This window comes from Fundulus heteroclitus, chromosome 12 (assembly GCF_011125445.2).
Source record: "Fundulus heteroclitus isolate FHET01 chromosome 12, MU-UCD_Fhet_4.1, whole genome shotgun sequence".
In the NCBI taxonomy this organism is placed as follows: domain Eukaryota; kingdom Metazoa; phylum Chordata; class Actinopteri; order Cyprinodontiformes; family Fundulidae; genus Fundulus; species Fundulus heteroclitus.
In genome coordinates this window covers 23170057-23190837 of record NC_046372.1, presented here as the reverse complement: position 1 = coordinate 23190837, position 20781 = coordinate 23170057, and the positions used below count along the sequence as shown (strand labels likewise).

Here is a 20781-nt window from a genome sequence, read left to right as displayed (position 1 = left end):
GATCCTTTAGCTATCAGGCTCCTCTCCTGTGGAACCAACTCCCAGTTTTGGTCCGTGAGGCAGACACCCCGTCTACTTTTAAGACTAATGTTAAAACTTTCCTTTGTGACAAAGCTTCTAGTTAAAGTGTCTCATGTTACCCTGAGCTACCTCTATAGTTATGCTGCTATAGGCTTAGGCTGCTGGAGGACATCAGGGACTATTTCTCTCACTCTGCTGAGTTCTCCTACTGTTCTCCAATCTGCATTGCTTGTTGTTATTTCAGCTTTTAACTTTTTGTTCTCTCTCTCTTTTCTCTTCATAGAAGGTACACCTGGTCTGGCGTTCTGTTAGCTGTGACATCATCAGGGGAGGCAGATCATCCTCTATTACCATCTAACATAGAAAGTACTCCTGGATCAATGTGAGCTTCTGTGCTTTCTGTGTCTCTGCTCTGTCTTCTCTAAGCCCCAGTGGGTGGAGGCAGATGAGCGTTCACACTGAGCCTGGTTCTGGTTCTGCTGGAGGTTCTCCTCCCTGTTAAAGGGGAGTTTTCCTCTCCACTGTCGCTTCATGCATGCTCAGTATGAGGGATTGCTGCAAAGCCATCAACAATGCAGACGACTGTCCACTGTGGCTCTACGCTCTTTCAGGAGGAGTGAATGCTGCTTGGAGAGACTTGATGCAACCTGCTGGGTTTCCTTAGAGAGGAAACTTTCTCACCAACCTGGAGGATCTGATGGAGTCTGACTTTGGAAAGAGCCTTGAGATGACATGATGTGACCTGGAGCTATATAAATAACATTTAATTTCAGCTGGCTTGAAATTTGAGTTATTTCGGATGGTACACAACAAGTAATTGTCAGCTCCACTCCTCAGAACTACTCCACAGAGCCCTCCTTAAGCAACACAAAAAAAAAATCCTTTAAACATCAGAACAAAAAGGTAAAATGTGAGAAGAATGGTCGTCTGTGATTCATTTTTAAATTTTAGCTTTGAGCAGCTCTGAAGATCCATCAGCTTGCAGCCAAATGTAAAAACCGTTGGAGAAGAAGTTGGAGGATAAATCACCCAACGGGCTTCTCCTGAAAACCCCTCCATCTCTTCCAGCTTCCCTTTTGTACAGTGAGGTAACATTTCCGTTGCTGGGAACGTCTCTGCACGCTGGACGCTCATTTGTCTCCTGAAGGGCCCCGCTGCTGCCTTTTCTTGTCTCTGTAAGAATAATTTAGAGCTTGAGGCCTCAGATCACTGGAGATTATTGCTTTGAAAGGGAAAAGGACAAGTCATTAATGCTTGCTCGTCGGAGAGAAGAATGAGAAACGAATCTTTAACGGGCCCAGATTCACTGGAACAGACACCTCTGCCATGGGAAACCAGAACTGGTCCAGTTCTTCCAGAGACTTTGGAAGAAAAATAAGAAATAAACCCTTAACGGCTGAAGGTGTAATTCACCCATGGAAGTAAATATGGACAATAAAGGATAATTGGGAGTTCTAAAAAAATAAACAAGTGAATTTGGTTTTCATGTTGAAACGACTCTTATGAGCCTCTTAACTACACAACCAGACCTTTAGTAGTTATAGTGTAATAAAAGAGATGTGACGGCTGGAATGAAGGTTGAACACCTCCGATCTGACCTTTTTCAAAAAATTAAAACAGCTTTTTATCAAGAATCTTCAACATGTCCATGATGGACCTGCTCCTGCACAAAAGTCCCAACCCATCCCTCGGGTTTTATATCAGTGTAACAAACTCAGAGAGTTCCTGATCAACATTTCTCCAGTACGGAGCCCGGGAGAGCTCAGTTTAAGTGATATTTTTTTTCAGGTTGTGATAATTTGTGAGCACGTTTTCTTTTAATTGAGTCCTCGAATTAATAAAACTTATTCGAACACACTTTTTAGACAATATTGAGTTCACATTTTACATATTGTGGCCACGTTTAAGTAGATCGTGCACACGATGTTCTATAACCATGTTTACTAAATTGTGCTCTCGTTTGAGTAAATAATGCACTCGTTTAATAAATTGTGCCCTCATTTTACTATGCTTAAAATGAGAGCTCAATTTAGTAAAATGAGCTCACACTATAGTTAAACGTGCGCACATTCTCTCAACATGCAAAACATTTTGCGATGACCCCTCTAGGGCTCCGTACTCCAGGATTCCTGAGGTTTTATTTTCCTGCAGTAGCTGCACATTTTTTTTATCCACGTGGCTCAACAATCCAAGAAGATTCCTCTGTAAATGGTGGAGGAGGGGACTGAAAATCAGCGCACAAACAGCCAAGGTCCAAAGGTTTCAGAAAAAGCTCTGAAGGATCTTCAGGAGATCTATGGATCAAAACCAGTTTAAAAGATTACAAAAAATTCAGAGTGATTGGAAGAAAATGGGAAAAATAAATTAAAAAAAGACACGTGTCTGATCTTCAACATTTTTAAATGGTTTTCATGATGGTTGATTTTTAGATACCTTCAGAAATCTCGTGGAGCTACCGCTGAAGACAACTTTAAAAGAAAGGCTGCTTGGTGGTAAAACAGGAAGAAATGAGGGGCGTCTTAAATCTTTGTGTAGACAAAGGTCAGCGGAGATCCTCTGAATTAGCCTCCTCACCGCTGCTGGAGTCAGAGCGGGGGAGCTTTGTCACTCTGCAGAGACCCCCCAACAGGCAGCCAATCCTGGCCGGAGAGCAGAGGGGGGAGATTTCCCATCTCTGAATAAATTGAAGGTCTTCTCTAAAGGCACTGGTGTCCAGCCTGCTGCTGACCTCTGATCCCTGCAGAAGAAAAGTTATTGAGGCCTCCTGAAGCGGAGGAGAGGCTGGGAAAGTGGCCTGATGGAGGCGAAGGGTGGCTCACCGGGGTCACAGCAGAGAAAGATGGGAGTTTTTAGAAGGGTGAGGGGTGTTGAGAGTGCATATATGTGTGCGCCCCCCCCCCACCACCACCCTCAGATCCATAAGTGTGTCCCTGCAGCCTTTGTGACTCTGAGCTACAGCAGGACAGAAGGCCTCACACAAACAATGTTTTCCCCCTTTTGTTTCTCGCTGGCCTTTCTTCTTCAGCCCTCCATCGCAATCTACCGGCCTCCTTTGTATCGATTTGCCTCATTCAGCAGCCCGCCAGCCTCTTTCCGCTGGCTTATACGCTCCTTTTTTCCACGCGACACCTCCCCCGCCGCAGCTTCGTCCCTCTGCTGGCATTCTGCACAGTGTGAGAACGCAGAGCGCCTCTCGGAGCGATGCTGCTCGTTAAAGACAACTAATTGATTGAGAATGTAATTAGTGTGACAATCGGAAAAGGGAAATCGATACGCTGGAAGTCAGAAGAGCCACATCAGGCAGGACAAAACAGAGAGGGGCAGAGGAACGGCTCAGTGTCGCCCACAGAAGAGGAGGAACCGAGCTCTGGGTCAACAGCTTTTTGTTGTGGCTCAGATTTTATCCTCCAGATGATAAACTGTTGCCTTTTAGGTTAAGTGGCTAAACAGGTCAAACACCTTCATCTGAAAATGTTCAACTACTGGACTGAAAATGAAGCAAGATGCAGCAAAATCATCCAAAGAGGGGCCTTCAAAAAACTGTTTTAAAATACACTAACCTAAATACTGGAATTTTAAAAGATGAACAAACAGTGAAGGAAAATAACTTTATGTTGTCTCTTATCCAGTTTTTCTCATTACCTTATAATAAACACAACAGGGTCACCATGGTGGCTCCTAATCTGACTGGAATAATCCACATTCCTGGTTTCTGGTCCAGAAAAAGGCCAAACCAACTACTAACCAGTCTGAGGTGGAGGTTTCTTTTTATGACTTTACTTAATGATGGAAATGTATAAGAATGAAGAACCTAAAAAGAAAACTATGCCATTAAATGTCTACACCTGATTATCCCAGTGGGGATGGTGCTAAGCACCAGGGCTCATCAGGCCAAAGGGACGAACAACAACGTAATCATACCTCAGGGCCATTTCTAAATCCCATTGAACCCAACAGTCCACTGGTAGGAAGTTGGAGTACCTGGAGAGAAACCACATTTGAACATGGAGAACATGCAGACTCTCTGTGGGACCTTCTTGCTGCAAGGCGACAGTGATAACCACTGCACCAAAAGTCTGGGTCGGGTTACCACGATGATCCGTGCCTTTTCTGGAGAGCAGCTCTTCTCTTCACGTCAGACTTCCTCTGAGCAACGGACCTGAAAGCGAAGTTTCTTGGTTTGATTGAGTTTTGAAGCTTGGACATTTATGGAAACAGATCTTGATTTTAGGGAAGACGCCAATGTCTATCCTTACCTGTGGAAATGGTGAAAATGTGGAGATTACCAGTATAAATCTGTGTTTTTATACTGTTTTTATCATTTATTAAACCAGAGAAACCTTGTGGTCATCATGGCTGAAAAAATGTATTTCTCTGTAACAAACGTCTGACATAAAAACAGCATGAGATGGACAAAGACTGTAGGACTCAATCTGAGCCGAGGATGTTTCTCCTCTGATGGACTTCCTGGTTCTTCCCACTGGAACCGTGTCTCCTCCCGCTGCAGCGCTTCCTGTCTGCTTACAGGAGGCCTCCTTTCTCCTGCCAGACACGGAGAGACGTCAGGTTTCTGATTCCTGCCGCCGTCTGAGGAAAACAGCCAAACTCTGCAGCCTCAGATCTGAGCAGCTGGGTGGTCCTCAGACCTCCTTCTGCTTCCTCTGCGGTGCTGCTGCTGCTGCTGCTCTGCCCCCTGCTGGTGAGGAGGGGGCGGACGGGGAGTCCTGCTGTGAGAGCTGGGAGATGAGCAGGTCCACACTCTGGACCAGGACAGACTCCAGAACCTTCTGCTCCTCGGAAGAAAAGCGACTCAAGACGTGACGCTCCACAGAGGTCTTCCCCGACGGCCGGCCGATCCCGACCCGGAGTCTGAGCATCACCTGGAGGAGGAGGAGGAAGGAAAGAGCGTCTGTGAGGCAAAAGCTGAAGGCGTCAAACATTTCTGCCGTCTGTTCTTCCTACTTCTGGTTTATTATGGTGATAAGAGTCAGAGAACTGAGTTTGTGTTCAATGGAAAGTCCTGCTGGGAGTTTCTTACATCGGTCTGAAGACAGTCGACACAAGAGCGCACTCCGTTGTGGCCTCTGGGAAGAAGAAGAAGAGTTTGGAGTTACCAGCTGACCTTTTTCATGTGGAGGAGCAGTGGCTCCTCTTCGTAGCTCCCTTTCACCCTGGACATCCAGGATCTCACCTGCTTCTGTCCTAAAGGTAGACCAGAGCAGCGCCTGCAGGACTGCAGACGACGGCCACATTTATCCTTCTCCTGCTCCACCCAAACAAACACTAAGGTACTGGAACTCCTCCGATTGGGGCGGAGCTGACCCCGACCCCCCCAACTACACTTGGGCTCCTGTACTGGAATGCCACAAACAAGATCAGGAACCAGGGACGGTCCTACAGCGTCCAGCCTGGACGGCGATCAACCGCCACTTTGTCCCAGAAACGAGGACTCAACTAATCCTCTGGTGATAGAAGGAGCTGAAGGCCTTTAAAAACCCTTAGTAGTAACTAGTTACATTTACTTGAGTAACTTTTGGAACAAAATGTACTTTTAGGAGTAGTTTTACTGCACTGTACTTTTTACTTTTACTTGAGTATTATTGCTCAAGTATTATACAACTCTTACCCGAGTAAAATGTCTGGCTGCTCTACTTGCTGTGAGTAACGCCTTAATTAATAAAGAACAAACTAGTTTTAACCAAAATGCACCAGAGAGTTAAAAAAACTAGAGTTTATGCTAAAGTGAGACTTCTTATTTGTACATAAACTTTGTTATTTTAATGTTATTTTCTACCTGCTGATCTCATTGAGTCACTTGGAGGTCAGATGAATGCACATAAACAGTAGATATTATTATTGGAAGTAAAATACTACTGTTCTAAAATACTACAATAACTGATGTAAGTGTTGCTTTCAAGTTTAACAATAATTTAGAAAAGTTTTTCTTTTGTCTTTAACATACCAGGATTTGCTTTTACATTTTTGTCTGTCTGATTACATTATTTTTAAATATAAAATCATCAGCTGCCATGATTAGTTACTCAGTACCTGAGTAACCTTCGTACTAAATATTTTTTTTACTCTTGACTTGAGTAATTTCTTGGCTGACTACTTTTTACTCTTACTTGAATATAAATATGTTGAAGTAGAGCTATTCTTACAATTTAGTACAGTTTTAGGCTACTCTGCCCACCTCTGCATCTCATCACTGCAGTTCTGTCGCTGTTCAGTTGAACCATGGAAGAGACGCTGATCTTTGAGCTCCCCACTGCCCCCTGCTGGCCATCATACGATGCAGGTAAAATGTTCCTGAGCCTTTCAGATCTCAATATTTTATCCATTTTCTGTGCAGTTAATTACCGTCATAGATCTAAAGGGACTTTTTATAACAAGCATCGATAATCACTTCCTGTATCATTCAACAGTTAGTATTTGATTATGAAAATTAGGAGAGAAAGCCCACCTGGCACTTCCTCCATGCTTGATGGCGATTTTCCCCAAAGGTTTGTCCAGTTCATCGTGGACCAGCAGGATGTCCTCAGGTCTGATGCCATATTTTCCAGCTGGAAAAGAACATCAACAAACATGTGCAAATAATTTAAACTGAACTTTTGTGTATCTTGATCCTTTTAGAAGAACCAGCTAAAATAAAGAGAAACAAACAACTAATAGTCTAGTCACATAAACATTAAAACTAATGTTAATTCTTCTGAAATAACTAAAAAACATAAGAAGTTCTCAGTTCTAATCAGAAAATTGTTGATGGAAAACCTCTTTAAAACAGTTAATAAGGGAATAAAACCCAAACTGATTCCGAGTTCAGAACAGTGAGACGCTAAATTTCTGATGTTTGTATCGTTCTGTATAAAATGATGAGCGTTGAGTCCAGCTGTGCTCTGGACAGAACAATCAGGGCCAAACACAGACGCTAAATGAGCCCATTGACAGCCCCCTCCCCCCCCAACAGATGACCTCACCTGCTTTGGCCACCGACACCCCGTTGACGTTCATCAGCAGCCTCGGACGGAGCAGAACCAAGCGGGTTTGCTGGACCTCCGACAGGATGACCTCACCGGATACGTGGCGGTCGCCGTGCCAACGGTCGGCCACACCGAGCCGGGCGGCGAGCGCTCCGAGGACCGCCATCCCCACACTGTGTCTGGTACCCTCCATCCCCGGGTTCCCCAGTCCCACCACCTGACCGGCACACAGAAACTGAGCTGAGCTCTGACAGCACCAGTCGGGTTTTTAGATGCAGCAAAGACCTAAAAACTGGGACTCTCTGTTCCCTATTTTTCCATCTGGATTTAATCAAATAAATGTCTTTGCTCCATTTCTCCAGAAATATTTCTCCTTTAAAACATTTTCATGAATTTATGAAACCAGAAGGGAGTTAATATTTTCTGTAAAAAAAATGAAACCCAGCAGGTTGCATCAAGTCTCTCCAAGCAGCATTCACTCCTCCTGAAAGAGCGTAGAGCCACAGTGGACAGTCGTCTGCATTGTTGATGGCTTTGCAGCAATCCCTCATACTGAGCATGCATGAAGCGACAGTGGAGAGGAAAACTCCCCTTTAACAGGGAGGAGAACCTCCAGCAGAACCAGAACCAGGCTCAGTGTGAACGCTCATCTGCCTCGACCCACTGGGGCTTAGAGAAGACAGAGCAGAGACACAGAAAGCTCAGAAGCTCACATTGACCCAGGAGTACTTTCTATGTTAGATGGTAATAGTGGATGATCTGCCTCCCCTGATGATGTCACAGCTAACAGAACGCCAGACCAGGTGTACCTTCTATGAAGAGAAAAATGACAAAGAACAAAAAGTTAAAAGCTGAAATAACAATCAAGTTATTTCACCAAATATAAACATTTAAGACCTTTATACACATTTTAAAAATCCTAGTTCAAACTCTAAACTCCTCAGACGAATCAAATGTAGAGTTATTTTACTCATCAAGATTCCTAAAAACACACCTTGTGAGCTGAACAGAAACTTCACTGTTTTTTAAGACAAAGTATTTAAATGTTTGAGAACATTTTTGAACCCCATGTTGGACTGAACCCTGAATGCAGATTGATCAAAATTTATTGTCTTTAAAACGTTTCATCTGAACAAAACTGAATTTTTAATTAGCACTGTGCTCCACCTCAGGTCAAGACCATCTTTTAATCTCAAACTTTAGCCAAAGAAATCCTAAATCAATCAACAACAATATAACTTTGGGATCTGCAGGACATTTTCTTTCAGCACAATTCCTCTGAACACGATCTCACTGAATATCAAATTCTTGGTTCCTAGCAGGCCAGGTTTGAGCAGTCCAAGTGTTCAAAATGCTGAGCTAAAGATAATTAATAGTGTTTCAGACTCCCTAAAAGCAGTGGAACGGCCCTTTATTCAAGCACCAAATGTGATACCAACTTCAGCATCTGCAGACTGACTAGGTCAATGTTTTAATGTCTTGTTTTCATCAAACAGGAACTAAACAAAAATAAAAATTACTTATTTTTTTGCTATTAATCAGATGCTAAATTAATTAGAGGTTATTAATTTTATCGTGTCACCCACCATTAGTGTAAATTTAGGTATCATACCTAAATTCACACGAATGCTGGGTGTTGATGCTGCTAATGCACCAAAAACACTTTAACTTTTAGTCAAAATATGTCTTGAACATCTATTGTTATTCCAACAGAATAGCTGATGCTCGAAATACTTATGAGATGGACCAATAAGAAGAAATACATGAAAATAAGGTGGAGGAAGAATACTTTTTAACATTTCTGGTAAAAATCTGAAGCATCCATGGTTATGTCTTCTTCAGCCTCTCTGAGTGACGTTCTCTAACGAACCTTTGAGGCCAGAGGGTTAGATCCACTGAGCTATTATATAGCTCAGTGGTTAGATCACACCAAAGGATGCGAATACTTTTTAAGGGAAGTCTATGTCCGGGCTAACGGAAACAGTAATTAGAAAGATAATATCCTGCATAATTGTGTAATTAAGTGAGATAAACCTATGCCGAAGTGATGCAGTTGTATAAATTATTGGGATTTTCAAAAACATTCCAGGTATTTCACACATCAATTATAGAAACCTTCAAAACTCCTTAATTCGCTGATTGTTGAATGGGGTTTGGTTGGATGGGCTGATAGCTGTCATTGGATCAGTGAGTTATTTAAATAACAGTTAATTTAAAACGTGTCAGACTGGAAGCAGCCAGTTTAGAGGAGGAGGGATGAAACTGACCAGCTTTCTGCGTCCCTCTGTGTGAATCTCCGCCTCACCTCCAGTCATCGCCGGGGTAAACGACGCGTCCAGCAGAACTCTGTTGATAATTCTGGTTAAAAGTCTCCTCATCGCGACAAAGCTCGGCAGCTTCTCAAAGAAGTGCGAGAAAAACGAGCAGAATCTACCGAAAAACCATCCGGTCCTCATTCGGCTTTAAATTTAAAGCGATCGGTTTCAATAATTCATCAGAACATGAAGAAAACGCAAAGCTTTGACCACCGCTAGTCAAGGTGAAGCTAACAGACAGGCTTCCATTCTCTGCGTGGAACCACAGCGCCATCTAGCGTGGCGGCAGAAAATGGCACTTTCAGTTTGGGTCTGGGAGATGGAAGGGAAGAACAGAACATTTAAAAGAGGCCCTAAGGGATGCATTTCAATAAACGAATGATTATGTGATGAAAATGTATGTATAATACATAAAAATAAATATAATACACATAATATATAATATGAATATAAATAAAACATAAAATATTTCAGGGGCAAAAGGATTGCCCCTGAGCAGTTGGTAGTGCTGCTGCCTCGCAGCAACGAACATCCTGGGTTTGAATCCCAGCCTGCATGTTCTCCCTGTGCATGCGTGGGTTCGCTCCGGGTCTCAGTTTGTTGTGCATTGCCGCTTATAAACAAACTGAACTTAATTAGGTAAATTTGATAAGTAAACTGCAGACCAAATAAGGGTCAGTTTTAGCCCCGCCCACTTGATTTTGATGGAGTTTGATAGAGAAAATGAATTCACAAATTAAAGAAATTCATAAATAACATAAATGCATGTGCTGCAATAAATACAGTAAAGGAAAAAAATATTTCACCATATAATGAATTCTTAAAAAATAAAATTATTCCCATAATTATTTATTACACTGGGTCTTCAATAAATAATTGACATTTAAATAATTAGAGACAGATGCACATGCAGTATAGTTTTACAATTCTAATCGTCACATATGTGAGTGTTTTTTAACAACTAAATAATAATAATAATACATTTTATTTCAAGCGCCTTTCAAAACACTCAAGGTCACTGTACATGTAAAAACAATAAATGGTAAAAGCAGTCATCATAATTAAAAGAAACAACACAAATTACACAGAGAAAAGTAATATAAAATCATAACTAACTAACTAATTTATTTGTTGCCCCAATATCATCCTTCATTCCCTTAAATATACATGAACCTCTTCTTCCTCTTCATCTTCACCTTGACATAAACTTATCCTTTCACCAATGTAGCCACTGACCTTAAACCTTTAGAGAAAGGGGTCGAGTCCTCCTGCTACGTCTGCCTGTGATTTATCCCCATCGGCAACAAAACAAAGTCACACTGGTAGATTTTCTGCTCCTGAGTCTTTTATAGTTATAATAATGACGAGTATCAATGTAAATGAGCATGCAGAAGTTAATTAAAGTTTTCATGCACATCTGGTTCTGATGAAACCCTACTAGACAAATTAAAATAAACACTAGACATTGAATTTAAAAATGCTTCAACTGAGCTGATTGACTAAAAATGATATGATGGCAGCCCATGAGCACCACAGGAGACTGTACTCTCATTACTCCTTTTTCAGCCTGTAGCTCAGACTTCAGGTACAAGAAGACTCCTGGTATCTACAGAAATACTCGGATGACCCTAAATCATTGGACACATCACATATGGACACCCGGCTGAGGACAGACAGCTGTCATGATGTGGAAACAATCATCTCATCTTGAATAAAACAAAGGAGATGATTGTAGATTTCCGGAGACACAGGAATAGCAGCAACACTATTACCATCCTGGGAGAAGAAGGGGAGGTGGAGGAGGAGTATAAATACCTCGGTGTTCACCTGGACCACAGCCTGGACTGAAGACACAACAGTGAAGCCGTCTAGAAGAAGGTACGGAGCAGACTGGACTTCCTGAGGACGCTCAGATTCTTCAGGGTTTGTAGCAAGATGCTGCAGATCTTCCAGAAGTCGGTTGTGTAGAGCGTGATCTCCTCCTCCATCATCTGCTGGGGTAAAAGAATCAGAGCAACTGACTCAAAGAAGCTCAACAAGCTGATAAAGCAGGCTGGTTCTGTTCTGGGTTCTCCTCTAGAACCTCTGGAGATGGTTGTGCAAAGAAGTATTCTTTATAAAATGAAGAACATTATAAACAACCTCGAGCATCTTCTTCATGAGTCTGTACAACATCAACAAGTCTTCAGTCAGAGGCGTCTCCAGATCCGCTGGGAGACAAAGACAGACCGCTACAGGAGATCCTCCTGCCTGCAGCCGTCACCATCTAGAACAACTCGGCGAAGAAACCTGCAGAACATGAGTTACACAGACATTTAATTTCCCTTTGGGATTAATAAGGTTTTATTGGATGGAACTGAATTTGACGTGATCTAAAAAGTACGCTCGACCTAATTAGAAACCTCTGGAATTACAACAACATGATGAAAATCGTTATGGACAGACTGGTCAGTTAGTGAATGTCTTAAATATCCAGCAGGTGAAGCTAAATATTAGATAATAACATTAAATCCGTCTGTGCTACCTGTAAACCCTGCAATAACGTGCCCTGCAATAACTCTGCTGAATGCTGACAAAGCGGTGGTTATAGCAGGTCAAAACGAACTGATTAACAAACTGCTTTATTAGTCTATCTTCTGTCAGGGTGATAATCCCAAAGTGTCTCTCTTTCTTTATCTTATCTGTCAAAACTTTATGATGAGTCCTGGGATCAAGGTCACAGATGAAGAATGTTAACGAAGGACAATCAAGCTCAACATTAATGTGACTGCTGACGTTTCAGACCTGAGAGCTGATTGCTAATAGAAACAATACAGTATATACACCACATCACCAAGAGCATTCCCATCCAAATTACTAACATCAGGTGTCCAGTTACCTTCATGGCCACGGGGGTAACAAGTCAAGCCGGTTGGTCTGCAGACTGTTTCTATGAACGTCTTTGAAGGAACGGGTCGCTCTCAGGACCTCAGAGAACTCCAGTGTGGTTCTGTGACAGGAAGCCACCTGTGCAACACGTCCAGTCATGAAATCTGCTCTTAAATATTCCCCAGTCAGCTGTCAGTGGTGTGAAAATAAGGTGAAAACGACTGGAAACGACAGCGACTCAGTCAGGAAGTGGTCGGCCATGTAAACTGATGGAGCGGGAGGAGCACAGAGGGCAGAGGTCACCAACTTTCTGCTGCAGATCTCCAAGCTTCATGTGGCCTTCAGAGCGATGGAGGTGCGTTCTCTGGAGGGATGACTTATGCTTCTCCATCTACAATCTGATGGACCAGTCTGGGTTTGGTGGTACTCCTCTGAATTATTGTCCCAAGTGTAAAGTTTGGTGGAAGGAGGATTCTGGGCATTTTTCAGGAGCTGAGCTTTCTTCTCAAACTGCTATGAATCTGCTTCTTGATGTCTTTCTATTCTAAGTCTGAGATCCTTGACCGGAAAAAGGCCGACTGCCCCTTTGGGTCGGGGACCAGTCTCTGCCTCTAGAAGAGGACGTTTTGCATCTTGATGTTTGTCCACCAGTGATAGGAGGACAGAAGGAGAGATGAACAGACAGGTTGTGGCTTCATCTGGAGTAATGCGCTCTGTTGTGAGGAAAGAGCTGAGCTCTTGATTTACTGTTCTCTCTACGTTCCTGGCCTGTAGTCACGAGGTCTGGATCAGGACCTAAAGAACTAGATTCTGGATACAAGATCTCTGACATGAGCTTTCTTCAGAAGGCTGTGGGCTCAGCCTAAGAGATGGGGTGAAGGGCCCAAAGTAGAGCCGCTGCTTTTCCACATAGAAAGGGGTCTGTTCAGGTGGTTTGGACGTCTGATCAGGATGCCTCCTTGGTGTCTCACTTTGGAGGTTTTCTGGGCCCATCCCACTCGGATGAGACCCCTGGGGAAGACCCAGGACTTTCTGGAGGGACTATATATCCCGTCTGGCCTGGGAATGCCTTGGGATCCACCAGAATGAGCTGCAGGATGATGCTGGGGAGATGGAGGTCTGGGGTTCCCTGCAGGACCTGTTGCTTCCACCAACTAATCTAGGGTAGGCAGAAGACAATAAATAAACATGCAGTACCATCTACTCCCGACACGTCCAATAGCAACAACGTCACATTCCTATTATTGGGCAGAAATTTCCACATTTTGCTGCTAATGTTAATATTTCAGCTGTATGTTGTTTTTTTCTGCTTGTGTGGCGCTAATTGTCATGCATGTTTAGGTTGTTTCAGATTAAATTCCAGTCTCTGCTGTCCTCTGTGGCCTCGAGTTTTCTCTGGGTGTCTGAGCTCAATCTGTAGGTTCTGTTCGACCGGATCAAACAGAACTCTGTGATGGCACTGAATGTTAGACTGGGACTGAAATTAATTACGCAAATGTAACAGAATTGATTTGAAAAAGTTTTTTTTTTTTTTGTAAATGAGACTTGAAATGACATTTGTTGCCATTTATTGCTATAAATAAGATGAATTGAATTAATATGTGAAAATTCCACTTTTGTGTCCTGTCTGAAAATGAATCAGATTTTCATCAAAGATCCTAAGAATTTTTTTTGCTGAAGGTAAGTCGTTCGTTGGTAATAATCACGCAACAGAACCCCGCTGGAAACTGCCTGAATAATGTTCAGTATGTCTGCCTGCAGGGGAATAAAGGGTTTAAAAATCTGTGAAAAGATTGTAATCAAAAGTCTTGGTTGAACAAGCAAAAATTAATTTTTTTCATATGTTGAGAAATTAATCCCAAACCATCAGGAAATCTTTGCGCACCAGTTTATTAGTCTAAGTCCGACACAGTGAGAGTGTCATGGCTGTTTTATGACTGAGCCGTAAAGCAGATATATAAACTCAGGTCAGAGCAGAGCCAGATTCACCAGAGAGGACGGGACCGGAAAGGTGAGTTCTGTTCAGCTTGTTTTACCTTCAGTTCTTCAGAAACGGTTCAGGTATCCTCAAAACCAGAGAAACTACAACCAACTGGGTCAAAATGTTTGTTTGCTTATTTAAACTCTTGAGATATTTCTTTATTTCCAGTGATTAATCACACAATAATAACTTCATTTAGTTATTTCTGTCATTTCTTTTAAACAAATTTAGTTTATTTTTAATTATATATAACTAAATAAATACATATATGCATATATATATATATATATATATACACTGATACTGTAGTGGGTAATAGTTAATATTGAGATATTCATTCATGCAGAAGTCAGAAGAATTCAATAAACATTACATACAAACAACTTTAACTCCAAATATAACAGAAATATTGAGAGTCAAGAATTTCATTACTGTTGCAATTAAACTTTAAATATATTAAATTAAGATTTTTAATTAAAAAATACTTTTGGGCATAAATTCATTGTAAAACTTGAGCTCTTTGATATTTCCTATAAATAAAATGTCAGTCTTATACAGATTTCTTTTTATTTGTTTAAACATTTAAACAAAATTACAATTATTAAAATAAAACCAGGGCAAATGTCTGCTTTTTCTAACACAATTTCAACATATTTTCATCCATGTTGAAAGTTGCTCAAAATGGAAACTAGAAACAAAACTGCCCTTTTTTATTTACTATTTTACTGTTATATTTAATTGACGGTTTTACTTTTTCATTTATTTTTGCTATTCAAAATTTGTAATGATTAATAATTGTTTTTTTCATAATTACTACAATCAATGGTAATACGGCAATTTAAAAAAAAATTGCCCTTGTTGTTGTAGTTGTTAGTTAATTTTATTCTTATCAGATTTTACATATTTTTGTATATTTTATATATATTGGTATTTTCATATTTATCATCTACATCATGCAGCACACAAACTGCACTGGTTAATAGACTACATTGGACTTCAATAATATGTTCTCACATTTTCTTTGTCTTCCTGTTCTTTCACCTTTTCTTACTGGTCTTGTTTGTCATGTTCCCCTCACAATAAAAAGAAAAATGGAGGCTTAGAAAACGGAATCTGATGAGGAACTAAAAAGTCTGTTTTTTCTCCAGATGAAGTTGTCTTTGCTGCTGATGCTGTCGGGCCTGCTGGCTGTTTCCTCCGCCGGCCTGCAGGACATTGTGAAGAAGAGCGTCCAGAACAGAAAAGGTGACGATGTTTTTCTGTCAAAGTCCTGCAGAAAGAAACTTAGAGTCCCTTTCTCTACATTTGTTTTCTTAAGTGAAACTTTTTAGGTTTGATAATTTAGTGAGACTTTTTTTGGCATGAATGAAAACAGGAGAATCCCATTGTAAGACCAAAGCACAAGTTGTGTGTACCAACACGTCTGTTATAGTTTAACATCTTTATACCGGTCTTTATAAGAGTAGAATACAGAGTTTAAAACTTGAAACCACAACATGTAACTTACTATATCGGCCACTTTATAGTAAATGTGGCCGATATGTACATGAGCTGAAAAGAAAAATCAAAAGCTGCTTCTCCAAAGTTGCAGTTCAGAGTGCCGCTCTCGTGTTTCAAGTCTGGGGGGTACTGACGGCTGGGAAAAGCCAGAAAAAGTCTTCTATGTGCCGAATGCTGGAAGAAAGTCCTGGTATTCTGTGGATAACATTAAAAAGTGCTGGTACTGTGTACTGGTGCGTACCAGCTCACTTACAGCACTGATGTAACATGTTTTACAACAAGCAGATGACCATGGCAAGTTGGGAAATAGTGAGACAGAAGTTGTAGTAACTGGTTCCAGGTCTGTTCTGAATATGAAATTACTAAAACTGCCAAGAAGGAAAGATCAATCACTAAAAAGTAGCTACAGAACTCATAAAGCACAAAAGCATAATTTTTATCCAGTGGATAATGTGATTGAAACCTGAACACAAATTAAATCACAGTCTAAACATGAAATACAAACCTTCAACTAAACCACCTCCATGAAGCTTATTGTCATTCTTTTTTTACACAGTTTCCTTGCTAAACCCAGAGCTGGAGGACCGGGTTCCTAAAGTGGGCAGCGGCCATGTTGTGCCTGGTCCCCTAACGCCAGTGGGCTTGGAGCAGCAGCAGGACACACCTTCGTCCTTTGTCTTCGGTGATAATGTGAACCTGGAGTGGCTTACCTGGGATGGCTCTCTGCCCAATGGTGCCGTTGCCATCTACAACAGCTACACAGAGCGAACCGACTACGTCTGCAAGTACAAGTGTGAGGCTGGTTTTTACAACCCCAGCCTTGGCCCGTACTGCCGATACCCTTATGGAGATCGCGAGTACTACGCCCCTGAATTTGAGATCCTGGCCAACAAGGATAACTTTGAGTTTCTTGAGTGGAAAGAAGATTCTTATGGTTCTGTGCCACAGCATTCGGTGAGAACCTGTGCTGGCGTTGGCATCTACGTTGGGAAGAACAAGTATGGTCTCGGAAAGGTTGTTTCTCAGTTTGAGGCCTTCTTTCTGCCTTGGGAAGGTGATGAGTACTGGTACAAAAAATACCAGGTCCTGACCATCAACAGGGACGCCTACACCCAGCACATCACCGACGTCAAGTATGGCATTGACGAAGTTGCCCTCTTTCAGTATCCTCCTGAGACCATGCGCATCTCCGGAGTCACCAACAATGAGTGCCAGGCCATCGAGAAAACAGTCACCATCTCCAAGACCTCAGAGGTGGAGACCACCTGGAACATCGGCCGATCCACAATGCTGGGCATCACAGGAAGTATCACAGCCAAGATCCCTCTTATCGGATCCGCTGGCGTAGAGCTGAGTGGAGAGAAGACGCTGCAGTTCTCCAGAGGAACCACGGTGGTGGAGTCGCTCAGCCACTCCGTGTCCGTGGAGCTTTCAGTTCAACCGAACCACTCCTGCAAAGTCCGAATGGAGGCGAGGAAGATTAAAGCTGACATCCCCTTCACTGCTCGGCTGAGCAGAACGTACCAGAACGGGGAGACCCAGTGGACCTCCATCTCTGGGACCTACGATGGAGTCCAGATCGGAGAAGTCCGGGCCGTCGTGGATCGTTGTGAACCTGTGGCTGATGCTAAGCCCTGCCCCTGAAAGAGTGGAGACACCTTTAAATGTTTGTGATCGTTATTCAAATTATTATTCACAATGAAAAACCTGTTGTACGCATGTTGTTTGGCTGAATAAAGAAGTGAATAATGTTTGTTTCTGGTGTCTGAAAATGTCTTTTCAAGTCACAAATAAAGTCAAGCTTTAACACAATTTTGTATTTCTACATGATAAATATCCAATTAATCCTGACTTTGGAGCACCACAGAGATAGATAGATAGATAGATAGATAGATAGATAGATAGATAGATAGATAGATAGATAGATAGATAGATAGATAGATAGATAGATAGATAGATAGATAGATAGATAGATAGATAGATAGATAGATAGATAGATAGATAGATAGATGGACAGAAACACACATTTTTTTCCTTCTATGTAAATATGTATTCATAAATGTTTTTACATGATAATCCACATCATACAATATCATGGTCAGGAAGTCGAAGGACCCAAACACAGATGCTGATCTTTAAGATGAAATAAACGTACAGACAGACTACAGGCACAGATGAACAGGGAGACGGGAGGTACAAAATCCACAGGAACAACAAGAGAGGGAATAACCGTGGAACCAGCAAATGGGAAGAGAAGACCAGACAGCTTATGTACAGGGAGAGGGACTGGAGAAGGCTTGGAGAGAAGGTGTAAGTGAGCAGATGAATAATGACTAAGCTGAGGACAATGACAGCAGAGAGCTGAGGGAGAGAGACAATAATAGTTGTCATTTCACAACACGTCATCTCAAAACAAAGTCAGGTTCCATCAGATCCTCCAGGTTGGTCAGAAAGTTTCCTCTCTAAGGAAACCCTGCAGGTTGCATCAAGTCTCTCCAAGCAGCATTCACTCCTCCTGAAAGAGCGTAGAGCCACAGTGGACAGTCGTCTGCATTGTTGATGGCTTTGCAGCAATCCCTCATACTGAGCATGCATGAAGCGACAGTGGAGAGGAAAACTCCCCTTTAACAGGGAGGAGAACCTCCAGCAGAACCAGGCTCAGTGACACAGAAAGCACAGAAGCTCACACTGACCCAGGAGTACTTTCTATGTTAGATGGTAATAGTGGATGATCTGCCTCCCCTGATGATGTCACAGCTAACAGAACGCCAGACCAAGTGTACCTACTATGAAGAGAAAAATTACAAAAGTTGAAATAGCATAAATCTACAGTCTATTTTTGTCCAGTTTAGCATGATTTGAAATATCATAAATTATAACCAAATCAGGTTACTCAAATTAAACCCATCCATCATCTTCCTCTTATCCGAGATTGGGTCGCGGGGAATTAGGTTAATGTGAGAGAGACTTAGACATCTCTCTCTGCAGCAACATCCTCCAGTTCATTCTAGGAGATACTAAAGCGTTCCCAGGCCAGATGGGATATATAGTCATTTTCAATAAATTATGCTATTATTAAAAAGTCAACTGGTTTCAGAAACACAATAAACTAAAGTAAACGCATTCTATAGAATAATTTCTCACAGACTGATTCCCTTACAATGATTTTTAACTTATCAGTGGTCAGTGTCTCTGATATGTTAAGTGGGGCACAAAAACTCAACACCTGTCAGCAGCAACTAACTGATGCAAACAACCTGACTTAAAATAGCATAAACCAACACACTAGAAATGCAATTTTACATAAACCGAATGTTATTACATTTTTATACATAAAATCAAAAAATAGAGTCCATTAATTGAACAGAAAAGATTCACATCAATCCTTCAATGATCCAGCAAGGACAACCAACACTAGATGGTTAAATGTAATGTTTGCATTTACAGATTTTAACTGGACAATCCGAGCTTGGGGCCGTTGGTTTGTGCCCCACAGTTGTCTACTAAGAGCGTACTGGGCATGCTCACTGAGATTTCAGATGTTCATTATTTAAACTAACGGTGGGTCTGCCCCAATATCAAGGCGCCTCGAGAGGATTTAGCTACTGAGCTTGTTAGTTTTCTGGCAGACTTAGATATATAAACACGGATGAACAGAACTTTATTGGTAGGGCAATCAGTCGTCTTTTACAAAATTTCTCATAAAGAATGATCCTGTCCCACTGATTATTGTGAACATAGAGCTCCACAGCGACATCTGGTGGGGTCTGGCCCCACTGGCCCAAAACGCAGAGACACCACAGTTACATATAATGAAAACACAGCATGTAGGATTAGAATATTCATCAAACTGATAAAAAAAAAACATATTTTTTCCACAGAACGGTGGGCTTTATGAAATGTATGTTTAAAACTTGGATGATCTATAGGAGGTGATGTTTCTCAGCTCTGAACTTTGTCAGATCTGACTGAATAGATGCTTTTTAAACCCTGTTAGGCCATTAATGATCTTTGAACTGCATTCATCGGCACACAGGCTGATAATAGCCGTTTGGGTCAAGGACGCTGTCAGATCGTCAATGATTTGGCTTTACCTGGTGAACAACATCCGTCTCAAGGTTCTTCATTTTCTTAATCACGTCAGCCGGCAGCTTTTCACTGCATGTCTCCTGTAATCAATGACCCGCTGCTACAGGAGATCTAATCAATTTGTTCCTGTTCTGTATCTTGTCATCAGCAATCTTTGGACATCATGCAATCTTCAGTCCCCCTGTACTTAATAAGAAATCCTGGCAGATACAATGATCTGGCTGGTTTTCTGAGAACGGCTCAGTAAAATGAGAGCTGTTATCTGCAGCAGCAAGAAGAAAGTGCAGGTGGAGGTTTGCAGATCAAGGACAGCAGCATCTAAAGGTTGAACCTGCTGCTGCTGGTTCAGCAGACAGCGCTTACAGGCCTTATAGGGAATACTTTCTCATCGGCTCCAATCTCCCAGAGCTTCGGCCCTGCAGTTTTTAGATGCTTCCCTTCTCCAACACGCCTAAATCAAATGGTTAAACTCCTTCATCAGCGTTCAGTCACCCAGCTCTGAAGAGGCATTCATCGGGTTCTTGACCTTTGCTCAAGGATCACAGTGTCAAACGGGAATCTGTCGGTCTCGGCTGAAACTTATTGACCCCTGTTGGCTCAAGGGCCAACCGGTGGGCCCTTGGCAGTTAACGGGTAAACACATTTCATAAATACATTCAATGATTTATAATTCATTCAATCATTTAAAATTCATAGACCTTTCCAAAACAAAACTTCTAGATGTTATATTTTGCATGTGTTAAAACATTCTGGCTATAATATCCAGAATGTTTTAACACATGCAAAATGTTCACCTTGAGCTGCTTCAATGTTCCCATGTGGAGGTTCTACATGAAACATCTGCCTGGCTTTAAACTATATTTTCAAGTTTGCTGTTTCTGAATATATTTGCCAAAAGCTAGTTTTAAATCTAAACTTGTAGAACTGGAATTTTCACCTAGTTGGAAACAAACAAACAAAAACATGGCAGCTTTTCACATTTTATATCAAAATTCCTGTTATATTTACAGTCTGATCAAAGACTGAC

At 41.7% G+C, this 20781-nt stretch overlaps 2 protein-coding genes across 2 annotated transcripts; one reads left to right on the top strand and one right to left on the bottom strand.

The window, feature by feature from the left end:
* Positions 1–4322: 4322 nt before the first annotated feature.
* On the bottom strand, positions 4323–9587 carry ptrh1 (peptidyl-tRNA hydrolase 1 homolog). The gene is made up of 6 exons (XM_012858505.3): positions 9269–9587; positions 6999–7218; positions 6485–6584; positions 5060–5105; positions 4668–4901; positions 4323–4563 (listed from the first exon to the last, which is right to left on the bottom strand). The coding sequence occupies exons 1-6, from the start codon at positions 9455–9457 to the stop codon at positions 4543–4545; spliced, it is 810 nt and encodes a 269-aa protein (XP_012713959.3). The 5' UTR covers positions 9458–9587; the 3' UTR covers positions 4323–4542.
* A 5728-nt stretch (positions 9588–15315) lies between these two features.
* On the top strand, positions 15316–17465 carry LOC105922611 (natterin-3). Its single transcript, XM_036144805.1, has 2 exons — positions 15316–15410; positions 16222–17465. Exons 1-2 carry the CDS (start codon positions 15335–15337, stop codon positions 17307–17309), a joined length of 1164 nt encoding a protein of 387 aa, XP_036000698.1. The 5' UTR covers positions 15316–15334; the 3' UTR covers positions 17310–17465.
* The last annotated feature ends 3316 nt before the right edge of the window (positions 17466–20781 follow it).